This window comes from Peromyscus leucopus, chromosome 1, assembly GCF_004664715.2.
Source record: "Peromyscus leucopus breed LL Stock chromosome 1, UCI_PerLeu_2.1, whole genome shotgun sequence".
In the NCBI taxonomy this organism is placed as follows: domain Eukaryota; kingdom Metazoa; phylum Chordata; class Mammalia; order Rodentia; family Cricetidae; genus Peromyscus; species Peromyscus leucopus.
The window spans coordinates 60901622-60924129 of NC_051063.1; the positions used below are offsets into that span (position 1 = coordinate 60901622).

Genomic DNA, 22508 nt, shown 5'->3' on the forward strand with positions numbered 1-22508 from the left:
GGGAGGGAAGGGTTTATTTGGCTTACACTTCAGCATTGCTGTTCATCACCAAAGGAAGTCAGAACAGGAACTCAAACAGGGCAGGATCCTGGAGGCAGGAGCTGATGCAGAGGCCATGAAGGAGAGCTGCTTACTGGCTTGCTTCCCCTGGCTTGGTCAGAACCCAGGACCAACAGCCCAGGGATAGCTGGGCCCTCCTGCACTAATCACTAATTGAGAAAATGCCTTACACCTGGATCTCACAGAGGCATTTCCTCAACTGAGGCTCCTTCCTCTGATGACTAGCTTGTGTCAAGTTGACACACAAAACCAGCAAGTACAATCTACTTCATAAAGAAGCTTCCTTTTTGTTGTTGTTGTTGTTGTTTTGTTTTGTTATCAAGACAGGGTTTCTCTATGTAGCTCTGGCTGTCCTGGGACTTGCTCTCTAGACTAGGCTGGCCTCTCGAATTTACAGAGATCCACCTGCCTCTGCTTTCCAAGTGCTGGGATTAAAAGCATGAGCTACCACTGCCTGGCTCCAATTTCTTCATTTTTTTAAACCACTCTGGCCATGTCTGAACTCCATGCCCAGCTCCAAAGCACAAATGGCATACATAGCACCGTTGTATCATCAAGCCAACCCCAGCACCGTCCACCTTCAGAACTTTCTGTCTTCCTAAACTGAAATTCTATCCCCATGAGCCACTCACTTACTCTCAGCTTTCCTTCCCAGTCTTGGCACTCCATCCTGCTTTTTGCCTCCGTAGACCTGAGACTACCGGGTCCTCGGCAGCAGACTTACACAGTGTTTGTCCCTTTGAGACCAGCCGACTTCTTGCAGCCCAGGGCTCTGGAGGGGCATCCAACATGTGGGAGACTTTCCTTCCTCTTTAAGGCTGACCCACAGTCCAGTGTCTGGGTAGACTTACTGTCAGTCAATGTACGCATCTCTTAGGCTGGCTCTGCTTTCAAACTCCTTGGCTCTGAAGTACCTTTGCTGGCCATTGGTACTGTGGAGTGGTGAGTGGAGGTTTTGAGGAACTTTAATGTAAATTTCAAAAACGACGACGGTTCAGGGGAGCGAGGAAGTCGAGGAGCCTGGGTGTGGACCTTACCGGAAGAACTCAGACTGGGAGTGGTTTTAAATGCCTCCTAGCTGGCTAGGGCTGCATCTGGGCTGCATCTGGGCTGCAACTGGCTAGTCCTCACACTCAGCATCCCAGCCCTGCCTTGTCCTACCTCTGTCTCTGATGGCCATGCTGGTGCATCTGCTGCTGCTATGGCTGCTTCTGAGGGTGAGTGGAGGCAAGCAGGTGGGTGGGAACCCCAGCTGGGTTCTGGCAGGCTGTCATGCCCAGAGCAGTATGCATGACTGGACCCAGAGGTAGTAATGGGTCTCCTTTTGCAGCTCTTGGCCTGCATGGTGGAGGTAGAGGATGAGAGGAGAGGATCAGACACCTAATGAGACAGAGTTATTTTAGATCCTTACCTTTTCTTGCTACAAACAGTGGGATTTTTTTTTTCCTGCTCTCTACCTCTCCTTTTTCTTCTTCTTTGGTATTTTTTGAGACAGGGTCTCACTATATATCTTTGGCTATCCTGGAACTCACTAAGTAGACCAGTGTGGCCTCAAATTCACCTCTGCCTCCTGAGTGCTGAGATTAAAAGCACGAGCCAACATACCTGACTAACTTTTCGACAAAAACGGTTTCACCATTTTCGGAGACTCCTTTGTCCCTTCTCACCTTTAAAGGTTTATTTTTATTTTAGCTATGTGTACGTTGTGTGTCTGTATACATGTGTAGGGTGCCGGTGCAGTCTAGTGGGCATCGGATCCCCTAGAGCCAGAGTTACTGGCTGTTGTGAGTCATACTGCGAGTGCTGTCCTCTCCACAAGTGCTCTTAACTGCAGAGCCTTCGCTGCAGCGCCTCGGTTTTTATTTGCAATGTTTTATTGTATTTACTTGTGGTGGCCAGTGGACAGCTGTCAGGAGTTGGTTCTCTCCTTCACCATGTGGGTCCCAGGAATCCGACTTAGGCTGTCAGGCTTGCTGGCAAGCACCTTGCCCGCTAAGCCATCTCGCTGGTCCCTTCCTCCTCCCTCTTTTGAGACAGACATTATGCAGCCCAGGCTTGCCTCTACCTCCTGTTTCTCCTGCCTCAGCTTCCAACTGCTGGAATCCTGGGCCTGAGCCACCACCCTTGGCATTTTCAAAGTGAATTATTCCCCCAGATTATGCTCTCAGCCTGGTGTGGGGAGCATAGGCCTGTAACCTCAGGACATAGGAGGATCAGGAGTTCAAAGTCACCCTCAGCTACATAGGGAGTTGGAAGCCACCCTAAACTGTAGGACATTCTGACTCAAAAAAAAAAAGTATTATTTTGCGTTGCTACAGTAGCTGGTTTGTGTGAGAAGCGGGCAGAAACAGGCTGGTTCTGGGTTAACCTCACGCCAAACAAGAGTGAAAGTAGGTCACCCTGAGAAATGACACTTTCCTCCCCACCGTCTGCCAAGATTTTCCTAGATAGTAGTGCTGGTCTTCAGTCAGTGGACCTCAGTAACCTCTGGGGTTCTGTGAACCCCCAGAGTGTCAAGTGCCCTCAGGTTAAGTTTCCTGGGGACTTGCATGGATAGGTGTGCTATTCTGGACACTTTCTCAGTGTGATGAAGTTCTTGTCCCCTGGAAAAAGACCATAGACCCAATTCAGTTATAACGATTTGTTGATTAGTGCTAGCATAACAACAATCTCTGAGTCAAACGAGATTGCTGTGCAAAGTGGGGGTAAAGGGGTGTTTTGTTTTGTTTTTTAAAGGCAAAAACCATAAGAAGACCTTGAGTATCTGCAGAAACAAGCCAAGAGCTGTTTTGATCTGCCAAGATTAGGTAGACAAGGCAACCTGAATGTTTGCATGAGCAGGTTACAGACGCCAGAAAAGAGTCCGTCATAATGTAATTAGTAGATGGTCCCTGTACATTTCTAGGTGGAGGAATCACTGAGTCAGGTTTGTCAGAACACAGTTCAAGAATGGAGTCATGTGAAGAGAATTCTGAGTGCTTGTGAGAAAACACGAGAGAGAGAGAGAGAGAGAGAGAGAGAGAGAGAGAGAGAGAGAGAGAGAGAAGAGTCCTGTGACCTCAGTTTCTTTTTGGAATGTGTTTTTTACCCTTTCAGGTTAGCAGGTAGGAGTGAGTTTCCTTCAGATTACCCATTACAACCCGCTGTTGTTATTTGTTTATATTCCTCCATAGCAAAACATGGTTTTTTTTTTGTTTTTTTTTTTTTGTTTTTTTGTTTTTTTTTTTTTTTTTGGTTTTTCGAGACAGGGTTTCTCTGTGTAGCTTTGTGCCTTTCCTGGAGCTCACTTGGTAGCCCAGGCTGGCCTCGAACTCACAGAGATCCGCCTGCCTCTGCCTCCCGAGTGCTGGGATTAAAGGCGTGCCCACCAACGCCCGGCTTCAAAACATGTTTTTGCCACATGCATCTTACCCTTGTGATTGTACACTTTACTCAGGTGACTCTTCTTCACCATCAGAGCATAAAGTATCTGATGCTCTCAATAAAATTGGCTATTGCTCCATTCTCCCAGGTCCCACAGCTGCTAGGGAACAGGGTTTCAGAAACTGGAGTTAGACAAATGACTGGTGGGTATCAAATGGGTGCAGTATAAAATGGAGTGGTTTTTTCCTTCCTAGCACCAGAAAGTGAAGGACACGCTGTCACTTCCTCCCCTGGTGGCTTCCTTTGTTGTTTTCTTTGCATTCAGAACCCCAGCTGCAGTGAGTCACTGGGGTGAAAGCAGCCTGGACTATTGTTTAATGAACCCAGCTGAGAGAAGGTGCTGTTTTTTTTTCAAGTTTTGATTTTCCCCTGTCAGGCTGCGCAGTGGGCCACCACTGTTGGGCTTACAAGGGAATGCCAGCATGTTCAGTTTTTTACCTGGGTTCTGAGGATCCGAACTCAGGTCCATATGCTTGTGAGACAGTGTTTTATCAACTGAGCCATCTCCCCGTTTATTTATTTGGTGCTTTAAACTGAATGTGATGGCACAGCCTGTATCAGCATTTGGGGAAGTAAAAGCAAGAGGGTCACTATTCCAAGGTCATCCTCAGCCATATAGTGAGAGCCCAGCCTGGGCTACATGCGACCATGTCTAACAACAGCAGCAAATAAAAAGAGGAGAGCCATAAATCTCTTGAGGACTGAAGTTCTGCTCTCTAGGACCAATGTGAAAGCAGTTGGTTATGGAAGCCCATCTCTAGCCCCACCCCTCAGGAAGCCGAGAGAGGCAGGGCTTCCCTAGGGCCAGCTCTGGGTTCAGTGAGAGACCTCACCACAGTAAACAGAATGGACAGAGGTCAAGGAAGACACCCAACACCACATCCTGGCCTCCATATACACATGCATACCAAAGCAAGGGACCCACATGTGTGCCCACACCTGTACGTGTGCCATACACATACATGCACAAAATAAATAAAGGAGAGCACTGAATGAAAATGAAGACAGGATCATCCCTAGGTATGGTTGAGGAGGAGGTGTTTATTGTAGACATGAGGGAGAGAGCCACCAGAGGCGGGGAGAGAAAGCAGTAGGTGGGACATGGCCAGTAGACTGAACCAGGCCATGAAAGGAGAGAAAGGGTGGCCGGGGGGGGGGGGGGGGGGGATAGAAGAGAGAGCAAAGAGGAGAGAAGGTAAGAGGACCAAGAGGGGAGCCAAGGACCAGGAGGCCAAGAGAGCTTATTGCCAAAATGACCGGTTTTTATAGAAAAGAGAAACTGAGGAAAGGGAAGGGAAGGGAAGCTCCGGAGCTGGAGAGGTTTAGGGTAGAGGTGGGCGGGGTGGGCAGGGTGAGAAATGCTGACAGGAACCAGGACAGTAACAGGTACCTGTGATGTTGGAAGAGCCTGGCAGCCAGCAGTCAGAGATGCACTTTGATGTGTTAAATAGGCACCACACTTAGCTGCCAGCCCTGAGTTTCTTTGGGATCTCATGGACATAAGGGCTGAGGATGTAGGCTCATTTAGTAGACTTCGAACGAAGGATCCTCCTGCCTCTACCAAGAGCTGGGAACACAGGCATGTGCCACTACATCAATGCTATACAGGGTTGAGGATGGAAACCAGGGCCTCATACGTGCTAGGCAAGTATTCTACCAACACAACTACATCTTCAGCCCCTCAATCTTATTTTATTTTGAAAATTTTGGCGGTGCTAGGAACCATACCCAAGGCCTTGCCCATGGCAGGCAGACAGTCTTACACTCAGCTACATGACCCTCTCCCAATTCAATTTCAAAAGGCATCAATGCCATTTCGAATTTGCCCTTTGAAAAGCAAAACTAAAAATGCCTGGAGTGGAGGCCAAGGCAAAAGGTGACTTGGTCCAGGAGTTTGAGACTAGCCTGATGTGGTGGTTTGAATAAGAATGGCCCCCATAGGGTCATATATTTGAATGCTTAGTCATTAGGATGTGGCACTACCTGAGAGGGTTTAGGAGGTGTGGCCTTATTGGAGGAAGTGTATCAGTGGGGGTGGGCTTTGGGTTTTTTGTTTTGTTTTTGTTTGTTTTTTCAAAACAGGGTTTCTCTGCATAGTTTTGGTACCTGTCCTGGATCTCATTTTGTAGACCAGGCTGGCATCGAACTCACAGAGCTCTGTCTCCCGAGTGCTAGGGACTAAGGGCGTGTGCCATCACCACCCAGTCTTCTTTTTTCTTTCTAAAGTTTATTAGATGATATGTACAGCAAAGTAGTAATTCAACACATCCACACTGACTGTTCTTGCAAAGTACCCAGGTTCAGTTCTCAGCACCCACATGGAAGCTCACAACCTTCCTTAACTCCAGTTCCAAAGGATCTTCTGGCTTCTGCAGGCACTGCACACACACAGTGCACATACATATATGTAGGCAGGTGCTCATACATAAAGTAAAAAAAAAAAATTAAATGTTGTTTTGGAGACAGAGTCTTATTGTGTAGGAGGCCAGCTCTGACCTGTTGAAGGATTCTTGGAGTGAGGAATGAGGTAGCATTAGAAATATAGATGGAGATGATGAGAAAGACAGGGACACGGGATAGCTTCAGGAGGGCCCTAGGTCAATACCCAGTCCTCTCAACTTTAATTATGATGAGCTTTTTATACATCAGAAAGGGGAGGAGCAAAATACCTCCCCCTCTCAAGGTCGAAGTATAAAGTACCAACAAATGTAGACCCTTCAAAACACCTGGTAACCACGCCTTTGGCCAAATCATCCTATTATGCAGCCCTGCTGGGTAAAGCAAGCTCAGACTTTCTGACCTTGAGTAAAACTTTACTTTGGAGCCTCTGTGGGCCTCCACATTATTGTGTAGCTCTGGATATCCCCAAACTCCCAAAAATCTTCCCACTTTCTGGGTACTGAGATTAAAGGCATGCACCACCAAGCCCTGATCATTTATAAAAAGAAAGAACAAACCAGGTATAGTAGCTCATGCCTTTAATCCCAGCACTTGAGAGGCAGAGGCAGGCAGATCTCTGAATATGAAGCCAGCCTGGTCTACAGAGAGAGAGAGTTCCGGGACAGCCAGGGCTACACAGAGAAACACCCTGTCTCGAAAACAAATGAACAAAAGAGAACAGATACAGTTTGATGGAAATGAATGGCAGAAAGACAGAGTTAGGTCAAATTCCTGCTGAAGGCAGCAGAGATGGTGTATAATAATCTAATGGGAGAAATCAAGCCTGGACCACATTGGTGAGGAACTGGGTCTCCTTCATAATGGCTAAGGGGGGAAGCCACAGAGGGGTGACATTGTTTCTTATTTTTTTAAAAAAGGTTTATTTTTATTATTTGTAACTGTGTGTGTGTGAGTGTAGATGTCCACAGAGGCCAGAGGTGTTGCATCCCCTTGGAGCTGGAGGGTAGAGGCGGTTGTAAGTCCCCTGACTTGGATGCTGGTAATTAAACTCGGGTCCTCGGCAAGAGCAATATGTGCTCTTAACCACCGATCCATTTCTCCTGCTCATTTCTTATCTTTTAAGATTCATTCATTTATTTGTTTTTTGTGGTGCTGGGGATGGAACCCAGGACCTTGAGCAAGCAAGTGCTGCGCCACTGAGCCACACCCCAAGGCAGTTCTCATAGTAGAGGCGCACGTTCTGAAAGTCACCCCAACTGCCTAAGGTATTGAGCCACTGCTCGCAGGAAGAAAGCAGGGTTAGATGCTATCTCCCTCCCCTCCTCCCCTCCTCCCCTCCTCTCCTCCTCCCCTCCTCCCCTCCTCTCCTCCTCCCCTCCTCCCCTCCTCTCCTCCTCCCCTCCTCCCCTCCTCCCCTCCCCAAATGTAGATATGTGCACTAGGAAACTAGAGGCTGCCGACTGGTGTCTTTCTGGATCTTTCTCCACCTTATTTCCCAAGGCAGGATCTTCTTTCTTTCTTTCTTTCTTTTTCTTTCTTTCTTTCTTTCTTTCTTTCTTTCTTTCTTTCTTTCTTTCTTTCTTTCTTTCTTTCTTTCTTTCTTTCTTAAGCTGGGTATGTCAGAGTACACCTTTAATTCCCAGTACTAGGAGACAGAGACAGGCAGATCTCTGAGAGTTTGAGACCAGCCTGGTCTACAGAGAAAGTTCCAGGACAGCCAGGGCTGTTACACAGAGAAAGCCTGTCTTGAAACCCCTCCAATTTTTTTTTTTTTGAAGGTCTGGAGACCTCCATAGGCACCAGACAGAGGTGTGGCACATACATTCAGTCAAAATACTTATATACATAAAAATAAGTTAACTTTAAGATTTAAAAAATATTTTTTAATGTGTGTCTGAGTGAGTTTAGGTGTACTGTATACGTTCTTGGTGCCCACAGAGGTCAAAAGAGGGAGGGTGTTGGATCTCCTGGAACTCGAGTGTGGACGGTTGTGAGCCACCATGTGGCTTCTGGGAATGAAACCCAGGTCCTCTGGAAGAGTAGCCAGTGCTCTTAATAGCAGAGCCATCATTACATCCAGGGAGACAGGGTGTTTCAGTGAACCTAGAGCTAAGTTATGCTTCGTTTCCAATGAGCTTCGGGGATCTGCCTGTCTCCATTTTCAGCGCTGGAGTTAGAGATGCTCTACATGCCCAGGTGAATGTGAGGGATCCGAACTCAGGTCCTCACGCTTTGATGCAGGGTCTGACTGAGCCAGCTCCTAGCCCAGAGGCTTGTTCTTGTAAGCCTCTGCCCACACTTTTATAAACTGGTCAGTAGATTACTTTATGTTTGTTTAAAGGCATCTTATGTCATCTGTATTGATTAATATAGAACCCATGTTCCTCAGCCTGTAATTCACACCTGCAGCCGTTTCTCCAACACACGTGAGTTATCTGTAAGGTTATTTTTGACCTCCTAGTACTCTGGACAGGAAACATTTTCTCACTGCTGTGTTTGGAGCCATTTTAAACAGCATGAGAAGCAATGCGAAAACACCACAAAAGATACAGAAACAAAGGTAATGGGTATCCTGTAAGAGAGACTCACGCGTGCAAGTGGAAGATGAAGCAGGAACAGAAAGTATTTCCTCACATGCCCTCAACGGGCAGTACGTGTTCAAGTGACTCAATTTTTTTTTTTTTTTTTTTTTTTTTTTGAGCTGAGGACTGAACCCAGGGCCTTGCACTTGCTAGGCAAGAGCTCTACCACTGAGCTAAATCCCTAACCCCGTGACTCAAAATTTTTAACCCAGGGTTAATTTTAGCCCAGGGTGGTGACATGCACACTTTTTTTTCTTGGTTTTTTGGACAGCCCTAGTTGTCCTGGAACTTGCTTGATAGACCAGGTTGCCCCTGTGCTCACAGAGATCTGCCTGCCTCTCCCTCCTGAATGCTAGGAGTGACAAACATTTTTAATCTGAGCACATGAAAGACAGAAGTAGGTGGATCTCTGTGAGTTGGAGGCCAGGCTGAATACACACAGCAAGTTCCAGGCCATCCAGGTCCATAGCAAGACCTTGTCTCAGTGTGTGTGTGTGTGTGTGTGTGTGTGTGTGTGTGTGTGTGTGTATACAAACATACACATATATAATGTGTATGTATACACACACACACACACACACAAATATTTAACTGTGTTGTTCAAATCTTAGAAGGTATTTTAGTAAAAATCCCAGAGCCAGATACTGGGGTGAAAGCTGAAAGATCAGAGAAGTAGAGCAAGCCACAGCCAACCTTACCTTGCCAACTCCTCAGTCGATCCTATTTCTATGAACCCCTCAGACTGAAAGCTTGAGTCCTCACTGGAAAGGGTCTCAGCTGAACTGCCTCATTTCCTATTTCCTCATGCCTTATATACCTTTCTCCAACCTGTTGTCACTTCCCGGGATTAAAGGCGTGTGTGCCACCACTGCCTGGCTCTGTTTCCAGTGTGGCCTTGAGCTTATAGAGATCCAGATGGATCTTTGACTCCTGAGTGATAGGATTAAGGGTGTGTGCCACCACAGTCTGGCCTCTATGTCTAATCTAGTGGCTGGCTCCGTCCTCTGATCCTCAAGCAAGCTTTATTAGGGTACACAATATATCACCACATAACTGAGTTATTTTTTATTTATGTATTGTGTGAGTATATACACATTGTGAAGAGTCCAGAAGAGGACATCATATCCACTGGAAACTGGAGTTTCAGGCCCTTGTGAGCTACCTAATGTGGGTGCTGGGAATCACACCTGGGTCCTCTGGGAGAACAGCAAGTGCTCTTTACTGCGGAACCATTTCCTCAGCCTCAGGGGGCTCAAATTTTTGACACTCTGTGTGTATTAATGAATAGCTGAAAAGTACCACTGATTTTGGTATGAGAAGAAATGTTAGGAAGTAGGTGGATAATGAAGATCAAATATACTGGTGAAATAAACAAACATGAAACTGTGTCCAACACACAAAAAGCAGACTGAGTTTGGATCCTCAGCACCCTGTAAAAGCCAGGTATGGCAACATGTGTCTATAACTCCAGTGGGAGTGGGAAGGGGGCAGGTGGATTCTGGGAGCTCATTGGTAGCCATTCTAGCCCAAACTGAACTCTGAGTTTAGTGATAGTCCCTGTCTCAGTAAAACTGTGGGGCCAGAGAGGTGGCTCAGTGGATAAAGGTACAAGTCACACAAGCCTGCCAGCTTTAGTTCAATCCTCAGAGCCCACGTAAAGGTGTGAGGAAAGAATAGACTTCCACAACACTGTTCTCTCCTTTCCAAATGCACACCATGGCACATGCATGCCATGGGACCTCCTTTCTCTCACTCACATGCACATACCATAATAAATAAAAGGAGGCCAGACCTTGGCGGTACACACCTTTAATCCCAACACTCAGGATGCAGAAGCAGGCAGATCTGAGTTTGAGACCAGTTTTAGCTACATATTGAGTTTCAGTCCAGCTAGGGCTATATCTTAAAAATAATCAGTAAGGTTACAAAAAATTAAGATCACATGATGAGCACACTTTGTAAGTATACACACACAGGCACATGCATTTACAATATGTGTGCACAGATACGCACAACTTCACAAACATAATTTCTTAAAGTGTAGATGCAGGGCTGGAGAGATGACTCTGGGTAGGAGCACCAGCAGCTGTTACAGAGGCCCAGGATTGGGTTCCCAGCTCCCACATGGTAGGTAGATCACAATCATCTGGAACTCCAGTCCCAAGGAATTCACATTTTTTTTCTCCAAGGACACCAGGCAAGCACATGATGTTCATATATACACACAGGCAACATACTCATACACATAAATGAATAAAAAGAAACTTTAAAGTATAGTTGTGGCCACTGAAAACAACATATGCTAGAACATGAACAGTTCACTGACAGCCCTACAGGTCATTCACCAATGGCAAAGATACAAAGCCACCCAAAGTTGGAAACTGAGGAATATATCTGCACCTGCCCCCTGACTACTACCAGTCACTCCTGGGGAGATATGAGCAAAATTGTAGTGTATGCTCTGCAGAAAGGGTCCGTATGAGAGCTGAGGTCAGGTGGGGAGCCATCCACTCTTCTGTGCTGAGAGTCACCAATGGATGGGTTTTTCTGTGTTTCCCTTTCTGATTCTAGACGACAGTTTGCAATGAGAGCAGTCCAAGCCAGTGTGGGACAGATGAGTTCCTATCTGAGACCTTCTGCTGCCAACTTTGTCCTGCTGGTGAGTTCCAGGATGCTTTCCAGAGCATTCCACAAGCCTGCCCTTCTGGTGGGAAAAGATGCTACAGGCCTTTAGCTAGGGCTGAACTGGAGACTTCATTGAGAGAGGTGTAATCAGACAGAAAAAGGGAAGTGGGTGTCACCTTAGCAACCAGCTGCTACTTGCCCTGCCCCACCCGAGCACTGCCCCTGACTTTGGAGGACAAAAAACAGAGACATGTGTGTGTGTGTGTCCAGAGATGGGCATTGGTGTGTTCTACAGAAGCAGCAAGAAGATGCCTGAGAAAAAGCGTATGAGTGTCTGCACCTGGACCTAGCCCTCATCCTACACAACTGCCAACACACACATCTGTATGCATACCTACCTGCAAACACACCTACTCATGCACTTATATGCACATGAGTCTGTGGACACCCATTTGGGTCTGTATGCATGCCTGCACACACTTGCGGGTACATAGCCATGTGTGGGCACATCCCTACAAGCACACTGCACAAAAGTGAGGTGGGACTGACCGACCTCCCTGAACACTGTGGGAGTCAGCACATGTGCAGAGCTCATTTTGTGAGGTGTGCAGCTGTCTCCCTGTGCTTCTGCCATAGGCCAAGAAGGTGGCAGGGACCTTGGCTAAAGATCTAATCTTTATTTAGACTTTGGAGTTCTGTGAAACCATCATGGGCAGGCAACAACCTGGCATGAGACGGGGAGCTGGACACGTAGGCCTCTCGTAGGCCAGCTCTCTAGGACTCTGGAGTGAAGAGAAAGAGCTCTCTTGCTCCAACACCCTGCGGGACATCAGTCTCAGCCAAGGGGTGACGCAGGGCCTCCACACATTAAGTTTAGTATGAAGACTGTGGCAGGGGGGCTGGGGGCCTAGGAGTGGGTAGTGAGGGGGTCTAGCGCCCCAAGGGCTTCACTAGGCCCCCCGAACACCTCTTTCTCCTCTCACATAGGCACCCATCTCATTAAATCATGCCAGAGGAACCACAGCAAGAGTGAGTGTGTCCCATGTGAGCTTGAAAACTTCATGAACTACAATAACAGGGAGTCTTCCTGCTTCCGCTGCTCTCAGTGCCGGGATGGTAAGTGGGCAGCCTCGTCTGTCCGTCTGCCCGTCCGTGGGGGCAGCCTCTCCACCAATAGTTAAAGCAGGCGGACTGGCAGGGAGAGGGACCACAGAAAGATAATGAAGATGGCAAATGCTGCCTTCTTCCCACTCTACCTGACACAAAGGCCTAATAGGCTTTTTTCTCTCTCTCTTCTCCCCCCTCTCCCCCCACCCCTCACTCAGGGCTGGGAGTGCTGCTCCACGGTAGAGCCTTTGCTTGAAAGGAAGCTTGGGGGTTGGGTACTCCTGAGGTACACCCCTTCCCCGTTCCTCTCCAGCCCAGATGGAGGGGCTCTGTGGAAGAAAAGGGAGGCTGGTTGTGGTGTTGGCATGGTCCCTGTGTTAGAGGGCGGGGTGAGGGCAGATTATGTGCCCAGAGTGAAAAGCTTGTGAAGACGACTACTGTGTCGTGGAGTGTTGTACATTGGGACAGACTCCCACCCTGATGACTGACCTGCAGCCTTCCTGCCTCCATAGACCAAGAGGAGGTGTCAGAATGCTCCCAGACGGCTGATCGTAAGTGCCAGTGCAAGCAGGGCGCCTACTGTAACTCTGAAAACTGTGTGGAGAAGTGCCTTCCATGCAGCAGGTACCAGCTGGCGGGGGAGGGGGACACAATGAGTGTAGATCCCCACTCCTGCCCTCTAGTCCCCTAGCCTCTGAGTCCCTGTCTGTAGAGGGGCTCATGAGGGCAGCACCTACCACACAGGTGAAATCAAACAAAGGATGTTTCCTCCCAGAAGCTGCCTGGAGTCAGTGCTCATTCATTCACTCACTCATTAATTCACTCAACAAACAACCTTTGAGCCCCAACAGTGAGAGACACACAATGGAGATGCACACATAGCATAAGACCATTACTGATGGACTGGTGATGAAGCTAAGTTGGTAGAGTGTTTGCCTAGCATGTACAAGGCCCTGGTTCCACCCCCAAAACTGCACAAATCAGGTGTGGTGGTACAGCCTGTGGTCCTGGCACTGGGGAGGTAGAGGCAGGAGGATCAGGAGTACAAGGTTAACTACATAGCAAGTTTGAGGTCGCCTTGGGATATAGATAATGTCTGGGGAAAAAAACACTATTGGTGATGAGTAAGTTCATGATCATGAGGGCCACTGCACACTCAGTTGGAGGAATCACAAGGTTATTTATGGGTAAAGGCTCAGTGAATCAGGGAGAGATGCAACCATAGAAAGTTCAAGGGGAAAGAACTCTAGGCAGAGAGGATGGCAAAAGTGACTTAGTGTTAATTAAGAATGGGGAAGGAGAGCTAGAGAGATGGCTCAGGGCTAAGATGTGATTCACTTTTCTAAGGAACTGAGTTCAGTTCACTGCACCCACATCAGGGGCCTCATAACTGCCTATAACTCCAGCTCTAGGGAATCTGATACCCTCTTCTGGCCTCTGTGGGTACCTGCACTCATGTACACATGCACACAGACACAAACACATGCACATGTCTAAACACAAAATGAAACTTTATAAAAGGAATCCTGTGGGACCAGGAATGTAGCTCCATTGATAGAGTGCTTCTGTAGCATACACAAAGCCTTGGACTCAATCTCTAGAACCACATATACTGGGTACGGTGGTATGCCTATAATCCCAGTACTCTGGAGGCCAGATGATCAGAATTTCAAGGTCCTCTTTGGTTACATAGTGAGTTTGAGGCCAGCCTGGGCTACGTGAGATACTGCCAAAAATAAATAAATAAATAAATAAAATCTGGTGGCCACTTAACAATGACCATAAACAAGGACTAAAAACAAAAAGGTTTTCTTGTATGGTTCTGGAGCCAAGAAGTCCAACATCAAAGGCATTCACAGGTCTTCACTCCCTCTTCAGGCTCTAGGTCAGTGGTCCTCAACCTTCCTAATTCTGTGACCCTTTCGTACAGTTCTTCCTGCTGTGATGATCTCCAACCATAAAATTATTTTTGTTCCTACTTCATAACCATTAACTTTGCTACTGTCATGAATCAGAACATAAATATCCGACTTGCAGGATATCTGCTATGTGACCCATGTGAAAGGGGCTGCGACCCACAGGTTGAGAACCACTCCTCTGCCTCCTCCCTGGCCTCTTCTAGTTTCTGGTGGTGGCAGCAATTCCTGACATTCCTTGGTGTGTGGACACATCACTCTTTGCCACCTCTCTCCACGTAGACTTTGCTCCTGTGCATCTGACTACAACTCCCTCTTGTAAGGACGCTAATCACCTGGTTAAGACTCATCCTAACCAGGCGGTGGTGGCACACACCTTTAATCCCAGCACTCGGGAGGCAGAGACAGGTGGATCTCTGTGCATTCGAGGTCAGACTGGTCTACAAAGTGAGTTTCAGGACAGGCTCCAAAAGCTACACAGAGAAACCTTATCTTGAAAAACCAAAAAAGAAAAAAAAAAAAAAAGACTCATCCTAACCCAGTGTGACCCCCCAACTTCACTTAGTGTCGTTTGCAAAGACCCTGTTTCCAAGCAAGGTGAAGTTCCAAGGCGCATGAGTTTTGGAGGACATTTTTGAGAAGTATCTATAGCAATAAGGCCACTTGTATAATAGCTTGAATCTGTGTTTGTTTGTTTGTTTGTTTTTGTTATGTGCATGTTGTTTGCCTGATGTCTGATGCCCACAGAGTCCCAAAGAGGGTATTGAATCCCCCGGGACTATAGTTATAGCTAGTTGTGAGCCACTATGTGGACACTGAGACTAGAACCTACTTTCTCTAGAAGAGCAGCAAATGCTCTTAACCACTGAGCCATCTCTTCACACAAACACCCTCTGAAACTGGGTCTCACTGGCTGGCCTGGGACTCACTATGTAGACCAGACTGGTGTGAACTCACAAGAATCTGCCTGCATCTGCTTCCCAAGGGCTGGGGTTAAAGGTGTTCACCACCACACCAGGCAATAGCTTGCATCTGTGAGGCAGGTTCTACACCCATAAACACGACTCAGAAGACACTGAACTGTGTGAGGAAAGACTGTGCAACTCCAGTTTGATGGAGGCTCTTGATTATCTGTACATCTTTGCTTCTTCCTTACTCACACTGTCTTTGTCTCTAGGCAGACTTCCCTCTCTGTGGTGGGACAGCAGGTCAGGTCTTCAGAGCCAGACATTCTATCCAGGAAGTGAGAGAGAGGGGGTCTTTCCCTAAATATAACAGACACCCCCAAACTCTAATCTCTTCAGAGTGCTTTTGGCCAGAATGACAAAGTGTACCAGGGCCATGCTGGGGTGGGGCTGGTCCTCCCTAACCCTGTGGGCAGTGTAGAGTGTGTTCTGGGCTGCCTGGGTAGGAGGAAGTAACACGCTCTGCTTTCCTCCCAGCTGTCCTAAGGACAAAGTCATCAGGCAATGCAACGCCACCATGGACACACTATGTGACACGTTCGAGTCAAACTCAGGTAAGGATCTGCCTCCTAAACTCACATTAAAAATGTTCACTGGCTGGGCAGTGGTAGTGGTAGCACATGCCTTTAATCCCAGGACTCAGGAGGCAGAGGCAGGCAGATTTCTGAGTTCGAGGCTAGCCTGGTCTACAGAGTGAGTTCCAGGATAGCCAAGGCTACACAGAGAAACCTTGTCTCGAAATTGCCCCTCTCCAAAAAATGTTCACTGGTGTACTGGCTAGTTTTTATATCAACTTAACACAGGCTGTAGTCATTTAGGAAAAGAGAATCTCAATTGAGAAAATGACCCCTGCCAGATTGGCCTGTAGACACTCCTATAGGGCATTGTCTTAATTAGTGATTGATGTGGGAAGTCTCAAACTATTGTGGATGATGCTACCCTGGGGTAGGTAGTCCTGGAGTTTATAAAGAAGCAGGCATAGCAAGCCATGAGGAAGAAGCCAATAAGCAGCATTCTGTAGTGGTTCCTGCCCTGACTTCCTGGGATGATGGTCTCAAACTGCAAACTGAAATCAATAGAAACCCAAACTAAACCAGCTGAGAAGGTAACATTGACATTTATAGTCACTATTAAACTCTGCCACAGTAGGAAAAATAGCCAGAGATTATGAACAAATGACTGTGTTTGGCTGGATTTTGCTTGGGGGGCTGCAGGTCAAGAATCTTGTCTTCGGGTTGGAGAGATTTCTCAGCAGTTACAGGTTAGGCTCCAGCAGTTACAGGCTAGGCTCACAACCCAACCCAGCCATCTCCCCAACTCCTAAAGAAAGTTTTCATTTAATACTACAAGCAGGAGGGTGCTGGAGAGATGGCTTCGGGATTTAGAGCACTTGCTCTTGCAGGGACCTGGGTTCAATCCCAGCCTATGTGGTGGCTTACAACTGTTATTCCAGGTTCAAAGCTTTAGACATCCTCTTCTGACCTCTTTGTGCACTAGGCACACACATGATACACATACAGGCAAAACACCCATACACATAAGAAAAAAAAAAAAGATCCTATAGGCAGGGGCTGGCCTTAGAAATCTCAGAAGATAAAAGCACTTGCCATTTGGGCCTGGCAACCAGAGTTTAATCCCCAGAACCTGAAACCCATGTAAAGGTGAATGGAGAGAACAAACCAAACAAAATTGTCCTCTGACCTCCGCACACATAACAGTAAAGTGTTTGTTTTAAAAATGGGGCCAGGGAGCTCAGTGGGTAGGAGTGCTGGCTGCACACACATGCAGGTCTTAGGTCAAATCCCAGAACCCACGGGTGTGAGTGTGCTTCCATCTCTGGGGCTCACTGGCTGTCAGCCTAGCTGCAGGTTCAGGGAGAGAGACCCTGTCTCAAGGGAGTGAGCAAGGCAGAGAGTGAAGCGCAGGACACACGATGTCCTCCTCTGACCTCTGCATGTGTGTGTGTATGTGTGTGTGTATGCATGTGTGTGCGTGCGCACATGCACATGCACATACATACAGACACACACACATGAGCATGTAAATATAAATAATAATGAAATGAAATTGAATAAATAATAAAGTAAAACATCCAAGTGTGACAGCACAGGTCTGTAACTCCATCACATATGCTGTTGAGGCAGGAGCATTGCTGTGAATTGAAGGCCAATCTGGGCTATTTACCTAGTACTAGACCAGTCAGGGCTACATGGCAAGATTCTATATCAAAAAATAAATAATTAAGAGCTGGAGAGATGGCTCATTGGTTAAGAGTACTTGTTGCTGTTGCAGGGGACCCAGGTTCAATTTCCAGCCCCCACATGGGAGCTCACAACCATCTGTAACTCCTGTTCTAAGGGATATGGCACCCTCTTCTGACCTCCATAGGCACTGTGTGCACACAATGCACAGACATGCATGTAGACAAATACCTATACACATAAAAATAATTAAACATTAAAAATAAGGTAAACAAATGAGCAACAATTTTAGAAGGATGCCTAATACTAAAACCAATAAATAAATACATAATAAATAGAAAGACCTTATCTAAGACTAAGAAAGCCTTTAGGTTGCATGATATGTAGCTTCACTGACCCTCAGCCATTCATGCAGCTGCTGACAGAGCCTGGGGTCCACAGTTCCCTCTAGCCTGTTCCATCCCCCTGTATCCGCACGCTGGGCTCTCCCTGGGCTGTGATTTCACAAAGAGTGAGGCCAAGACTCCTGAATGGTCTGAGCAGTCTGTGGGGAGCAGAGCCCCCTGCTGCTGTTCTGGTGAGGCACACTCTTTGCTCCTTCCGAGGACCTTAACAGGACCCCATGGCCTCTGAGCCTGGACAGGAACTTCTGTGGTTTGTCACTCTAATAAAGACAGCCGCCAGGCGATGGTGGTGTACGCCTTTAATCCCAGCACTTGGGAGGCAGAGGCAGGTGAATCTCTGTGGGTTCCAGGCCAGCCTTGTCTACAGAGTTCCAGAACAGCCAAGACTGTTACATAGAGAAACTCTGTCTCAAAAAAAAAAAAAAAAAAAAAAAAAAAAAGATAGCTGTCAGCTGTGCTCAACCCTGCCTCAGCAATCTCCCGTCCATCTCCTTCCAGGGACGCCAGGTTATCACCATCTCTGCCTGTCTGGCCCTCTGACTGTTATAGTTGTCATAGCTGCAGTCATCATCATCATTGCTGCTATCATCGCCGTCATTTGGTGTGTTTTAAAAAGAGGTGAGTGAATGCTGGGAAGTGGCAGTGCACGCCTTCAATCCCAGCACTCAGGAGGCAGAGGATCTCTGAGTTCGAGGTCTCACTCTGGTCTACAGAGTGAGTTCTGGGACAGCAGGGCTGTTACACAGAGAAACCCTGTCTTGAAAAACAAAACAAACAAACAAAAAAGAGATGAGTAAAAGCTAGAGCAGTCTGTGTATCTATGAGAACTGTGTGTGTGTGTTTGCGTGTGTACATGCATGCGCATACCACATATGTATAGGTGCCCAGAAACCAAAGCATCAGATGCCCTGGAGCTGGAATTACAGGTGGTTGTGAGCTGCCTGACATGGCTGTTGGGAACCAAATGGGTCTTCTGCAAGAGCAATTTTCATTCTGAGCCACCTCCTCAGTCTTAGGAGAGGCAGTGTGCTTGACAAGGCTCTGACTTTATCATTGCAGATAGAACAGCCCCAAATAGTGCCAGCAGCATCTCAGGTTAAAGGGGTCAAGGTGGCAGTGAGCATCTTCCAGGGTGTCCCAGCCTGGAGCTGGGGACAGAGGGATGGGTTAAGGAGGCTCCTGAAACCCCCTCCCCAGACAGAGGTTCAGCTCTATGTTGCCAGGTTCTGGAAACACAAGTGTGAGTTTGCTATGCACTGAAGACATTTCTTCTTCCAGTTTTTTCTTCGTCCACTGCACCAGGGAGTCTAAATTCACCACGTGTTCCAGGAGAGGAGATTCAGCTCTGTAAGTAGCATGCTGGGAATTCTTTGTCAGAATCTCTTATAGCCCAGGCTAGCTTCAGACTTGTTATGTAGCTGAGGATGATCTTGAAATTTTTTTTAATGTTTTTTTAAAAGTATGTGCATGGGTTTTTCTTCCTGCACTTATGTTTGTACACTATGAATATACAGTGCCTGTGGAGGCCAGAAGAGGATGCTGGATCCCTTGGAACTGGAGTTACTGATTCATCCTGCAGATGCTGGGAACTGAACCTAGGCTCCCTAGATGAGCAGCCAGTGAGTTCTCTTAACACTGAGCCTGACCAGCAGCTCCTGATTCTCTTTCCTCCACCTTAAACACCACCACACCAATTTCCCAGGCTCTCTGGGTGCTATGCCTGCAGTCCCCACCCTTGAAATTCATGCTGGTATCTCCTGACCTTCCAATTGCTGAGTGCTTAGCTCTCATCAGAGTGGCAATGCAGTCCCAGAAAGCCAGGGAGGTGTGGGTATCCTGCATCCGGGGGTTTAGATGGCGCCATGGTGTTTGTGTCCTCTTTATGAGAGCCAAAGTCTGTGCTGGGAAGAGACTGAAGTTCTAGTGGTTTTGACACTGGGTAGAAACTGAGGCACAGAAAATCAAAGGGAGGTGTTTTCTCTTTGTAACAGATGACTACAAAGTGGGGCTCAACCCATCAGGAATCCACTGTCTTGCCCTTCCAGTGGTTAGAAGTCTGAGCCTAAGTGTGACTAAAGCTAGGTCTCTCAGTGGTTCAGAGGGTCTCTCCTGCTTTTCCAGATTCTAGGAACTGCCAGTCCTTGGCTTGAGGCTGCTTGAGTTAGTCTGCCACCGTCTTCAGATGGCCCTCTCCCTGCCTGACCAGTCCTTGGAGTGTGTCCTCACCTATAAAAACTTATCCAACTCAGATCATAGTTGCAGGCAACAGGTCAAGACATGGGCTTGTCTTTTGGAAGCCACAGAACACCTCACAGCAGGCTTGTCCTAGGATCTGGTCAGGCCCTGACTTCACATGGTATAGATCTCCCTGGCTAGCTTCCCAGATGCATGGCATCCCTTCTTCTCAACATGCCTTGGGAGCTTGCCAGGCACTGCCCTAAATGCTGGAGGCCTTGGTAGGGTAAGGAAGGAAAGGGCCAATCTCCACAAACTGTTCATCCTGAGCCTCTGGCCTCTCAAGAAGAGACCAGAAGTTCCTTCCAGAAGGAAGACTGAAGCCATGTTGGGCTTGGCTGCTCTCTATCTTGAGTAATTGATGAATAGTAAGTTGTCCCAACCTGAGTCTTCTGACCACTGGGGATTACTTGGGGACACAAAGAGCCTCTCATATAGGGAGACACAGAATCACAGAATTGCTGCAGCTTTCCTCCAGAATATGCCAGAAATATAAGTAGACTGTTGGTTGTTTTCTGTTTTTTTTTTCCAGCCTCCAATATGCTACAAAATTCTCATGAGTAAACAGATGGCATTCCTGAAGCTCACTGGACTTAAGGACATTGATATTCCTGAGCATGGAAGTAGAAGCTTGGTAGTACTTGTGGAATATCCCTTTACACTACGTGAATGTATGTCATTGGTTTAATAAAGAAGCTAAGTGGTCAATAGGTGGACAAGTAGAGGTTAGGTGGGAGGGCCAAATGAAGAGGATGCTGGGAAGAAGGGCAGAGTCTGGGAGTTGTGAGCAGAAGCAAAGAAAAGCAAGATGAGCATGCTGTGCCACGTGACAAAGCATAGATGAGAAATTTGGGTTAATTTATAATGAAAGAGTTAGCTAGTAACAAGCCTGAGCTATTGGCTAAACATTTGTAACTAATAATAAGTTTCTGTGTGGTTACTTGGGAGTGACTGGCAGGACAGAAACTTCTGCCTACAGGTACTGTTTCTAAACTTGGGACTGGCCTCCCAGAAACTAATAATTTATATGTGTTTGCAAGCTGTGACAATTTAGCTGCTAAAACACATGTGTGTGCTAGGTCCTCAAGCTAGAGTCAGGTGTCTTTTGATACAGAATTGAGACATTCCAAATAGCCCAGCTGAGTTTGAAGCTGGCACCCATCCCACTGCATACCCCGTGAACTCCAGATATGTGATATGCCCTTTTCTTGTGTAAAGCACATCAGTCCTGTGTGTGGCTAGAGGACTTCCCTCCTTGACGCCCACTGTGGCCTTAGAGATATGAGGCTTTGTACTCTGAACTTGTCAATTAGAGCCAGTTTGGGATCATGGTGCTTGGAATGTCTTTCTAGGAGCCAAGGTTAGGAGGACCCAAATGTTCTTTGAGCCACCATGCCCCTGCAGCCTATAGCAGGGTGTGACCCAGGTAAGATGCTTTGTTATACAGATAAGCTCACAACAAAGACTCCTGGCAGGCCTGCCTGAGCAACTATGGACTCTGCCACACTGGGCACTGGGAACAGAGTCTGTGCTTTTAGGCAATCCAACCCCCAGGCATCTGCCTAAGAACTAGCCTTAGACTTGATTCCTCTCAAACTACAGTGAGCATGTATGAATGAGAATTCCTCAGAAGAAGCTGTATCTGATAGATTCACAACACACCCCCACGGTTGGGCATGTCCAGCTGACCTAGACACTTCCGCCTAGCCAGTTCCTTGTCAAAATAGCCATTTCTGGGCCAAGGCATCTCTCGTGATCAGGACCCCATGGCTTTGCATGGTTGTGTAAGAGCATGCAACACAACCATGTGATCTACGTGCATGCGTGGAGTAGCCACATTGACCTGTGTACGCATGCGCCACTCAGCTTTTGTAAGCCAGAGCCATATTCCCAGCTTTCTTCTTCTTCTCCACACATATTTCTTTTCCACAGGCCTGAGCACTTGTCTGTCTCTCTTATCTTAATAAAACTCTTGTTAGTGGATCCTGTCATGTTTTGTGACATTTCCTCGCAGGATAAGAGTGCCGCCAAATAACTAACAGTATCTACGTTGGTTGATAAATTAAAATTTTAGCCAGGCGGTGGTGTCACAAACCTTTAATCCCAGAACTCAGGAGGCAGAAGCAGGCAGATTACTTTAAGTTTGCCAGCCTGGTCTACAAAGTGAGTTCCAGGAAAGCCAGGGCTACACAGAGAAATCCTGTCTTGAAAAAACAAAGACTAGATAGTTATAGTTGCACTTTTTCTTAGTTATGATCAATTAGGTATAAAACTTTGAAGTCACAAAGATGGTATGGATGGTGGAGTGTTTTCTCTGAATTTGTTAAACACAAATGGACTGAATATTGTAAATTTAATTCTTACATGATAATGGTTTTTTGTTGTATATAGTCTCATTACATTAAAGTTAAAACCTTTCGCCGGGTAGTGGTGGCACACACCTTTAATCCCAGCACTCGGGAGGCAGAGGCAGGTGGATCTCTGTGAGTTCTGCGCAGGCCAGCCTGGTCTACAAAGCGAGTTCCAGGAAAGGTGCAAAGCTACATGGAGAAACCCTGTCTCAGGAAAAACAAACAAACAAACAAAAAAA

The 22508-nt window shown here is 47.1% G+C and overlaps 1 protein-coding gene across 6 annotated transcripts; it reads left to right on the plus strand.

Moving 5' to 3' along the window:
• Window positions 1-1109: 1109 nt before the first annotated feature.
• On the plus strand, window positions 1110-20626 carry LOC114695194 (tumor necrosis factor receptor superfamily member 26-like). 6 transcript variants are annotated; one of them, XR_005092238.1, is made up of 9 exons: window positions 9643-9908; window positions 11037-11124; window positions 12078-12206; window positions 12710-12821; window positions 15556-15632; window positions 18182-18301; window positions 18962-19030; window positions 19198-19302; window positions 20451-20626. XR_005092238.1 is itself a non-coding variant. In XM_037208807.1 (8 exons), exons 1-8 carry the CDS (start codon window positions 1233-1235, stop codon window positions 19248-19250), a joined length of 693 nt encoding a protein of 230 aa, XP_037064702.1. In that variant the 5' UTR covers window positions 1110-1232; the 3' UTR covers window positions 19251-20444. The 6 variants fall into 6 exon arrangements, 5 of the variants coding, with proteins under 5 accessions (XP_037064702.1, XP_037064704.1, XP_037064705.1 ...); XM_037208807.1 differs by lacking the exons at window positions 9643-9908; window positions 20451-20626 and adding an exon at window positions 1110-1277 and having other exon boundaries at window positions 19198-20444; XM_037208804.1 differs by lacking the exon at window positions 20451-20626 and having other exon boundaries at window positions 19198-20444.
• Window positions 20627-22508: the final 1882 nt, after the last annotated feature.

Coding starts and splice junctions, on each gene's coding strand:
- LOC114695194 (XM_037208804.1), top strand. CDS start 9,843: ATGAAACTGTGTCCAACACACAAAAAGCAGACTGAGTTTGGATCCTCA. Junction 11,125..12,077: donor CTGCCAACTTTGTCCTGCTG/GTGAGTTCCAGG, acceptor CCTCTCACATAG/GCACCCATCTCATTAAATCA. Junction 19,031..19,197: donor AGGAGAGGAGATTCAGCTCT/GTAAGTAGCATG, acceptor ATGAATATACAG/TGCCTGTGGAGGCCAGAAGA.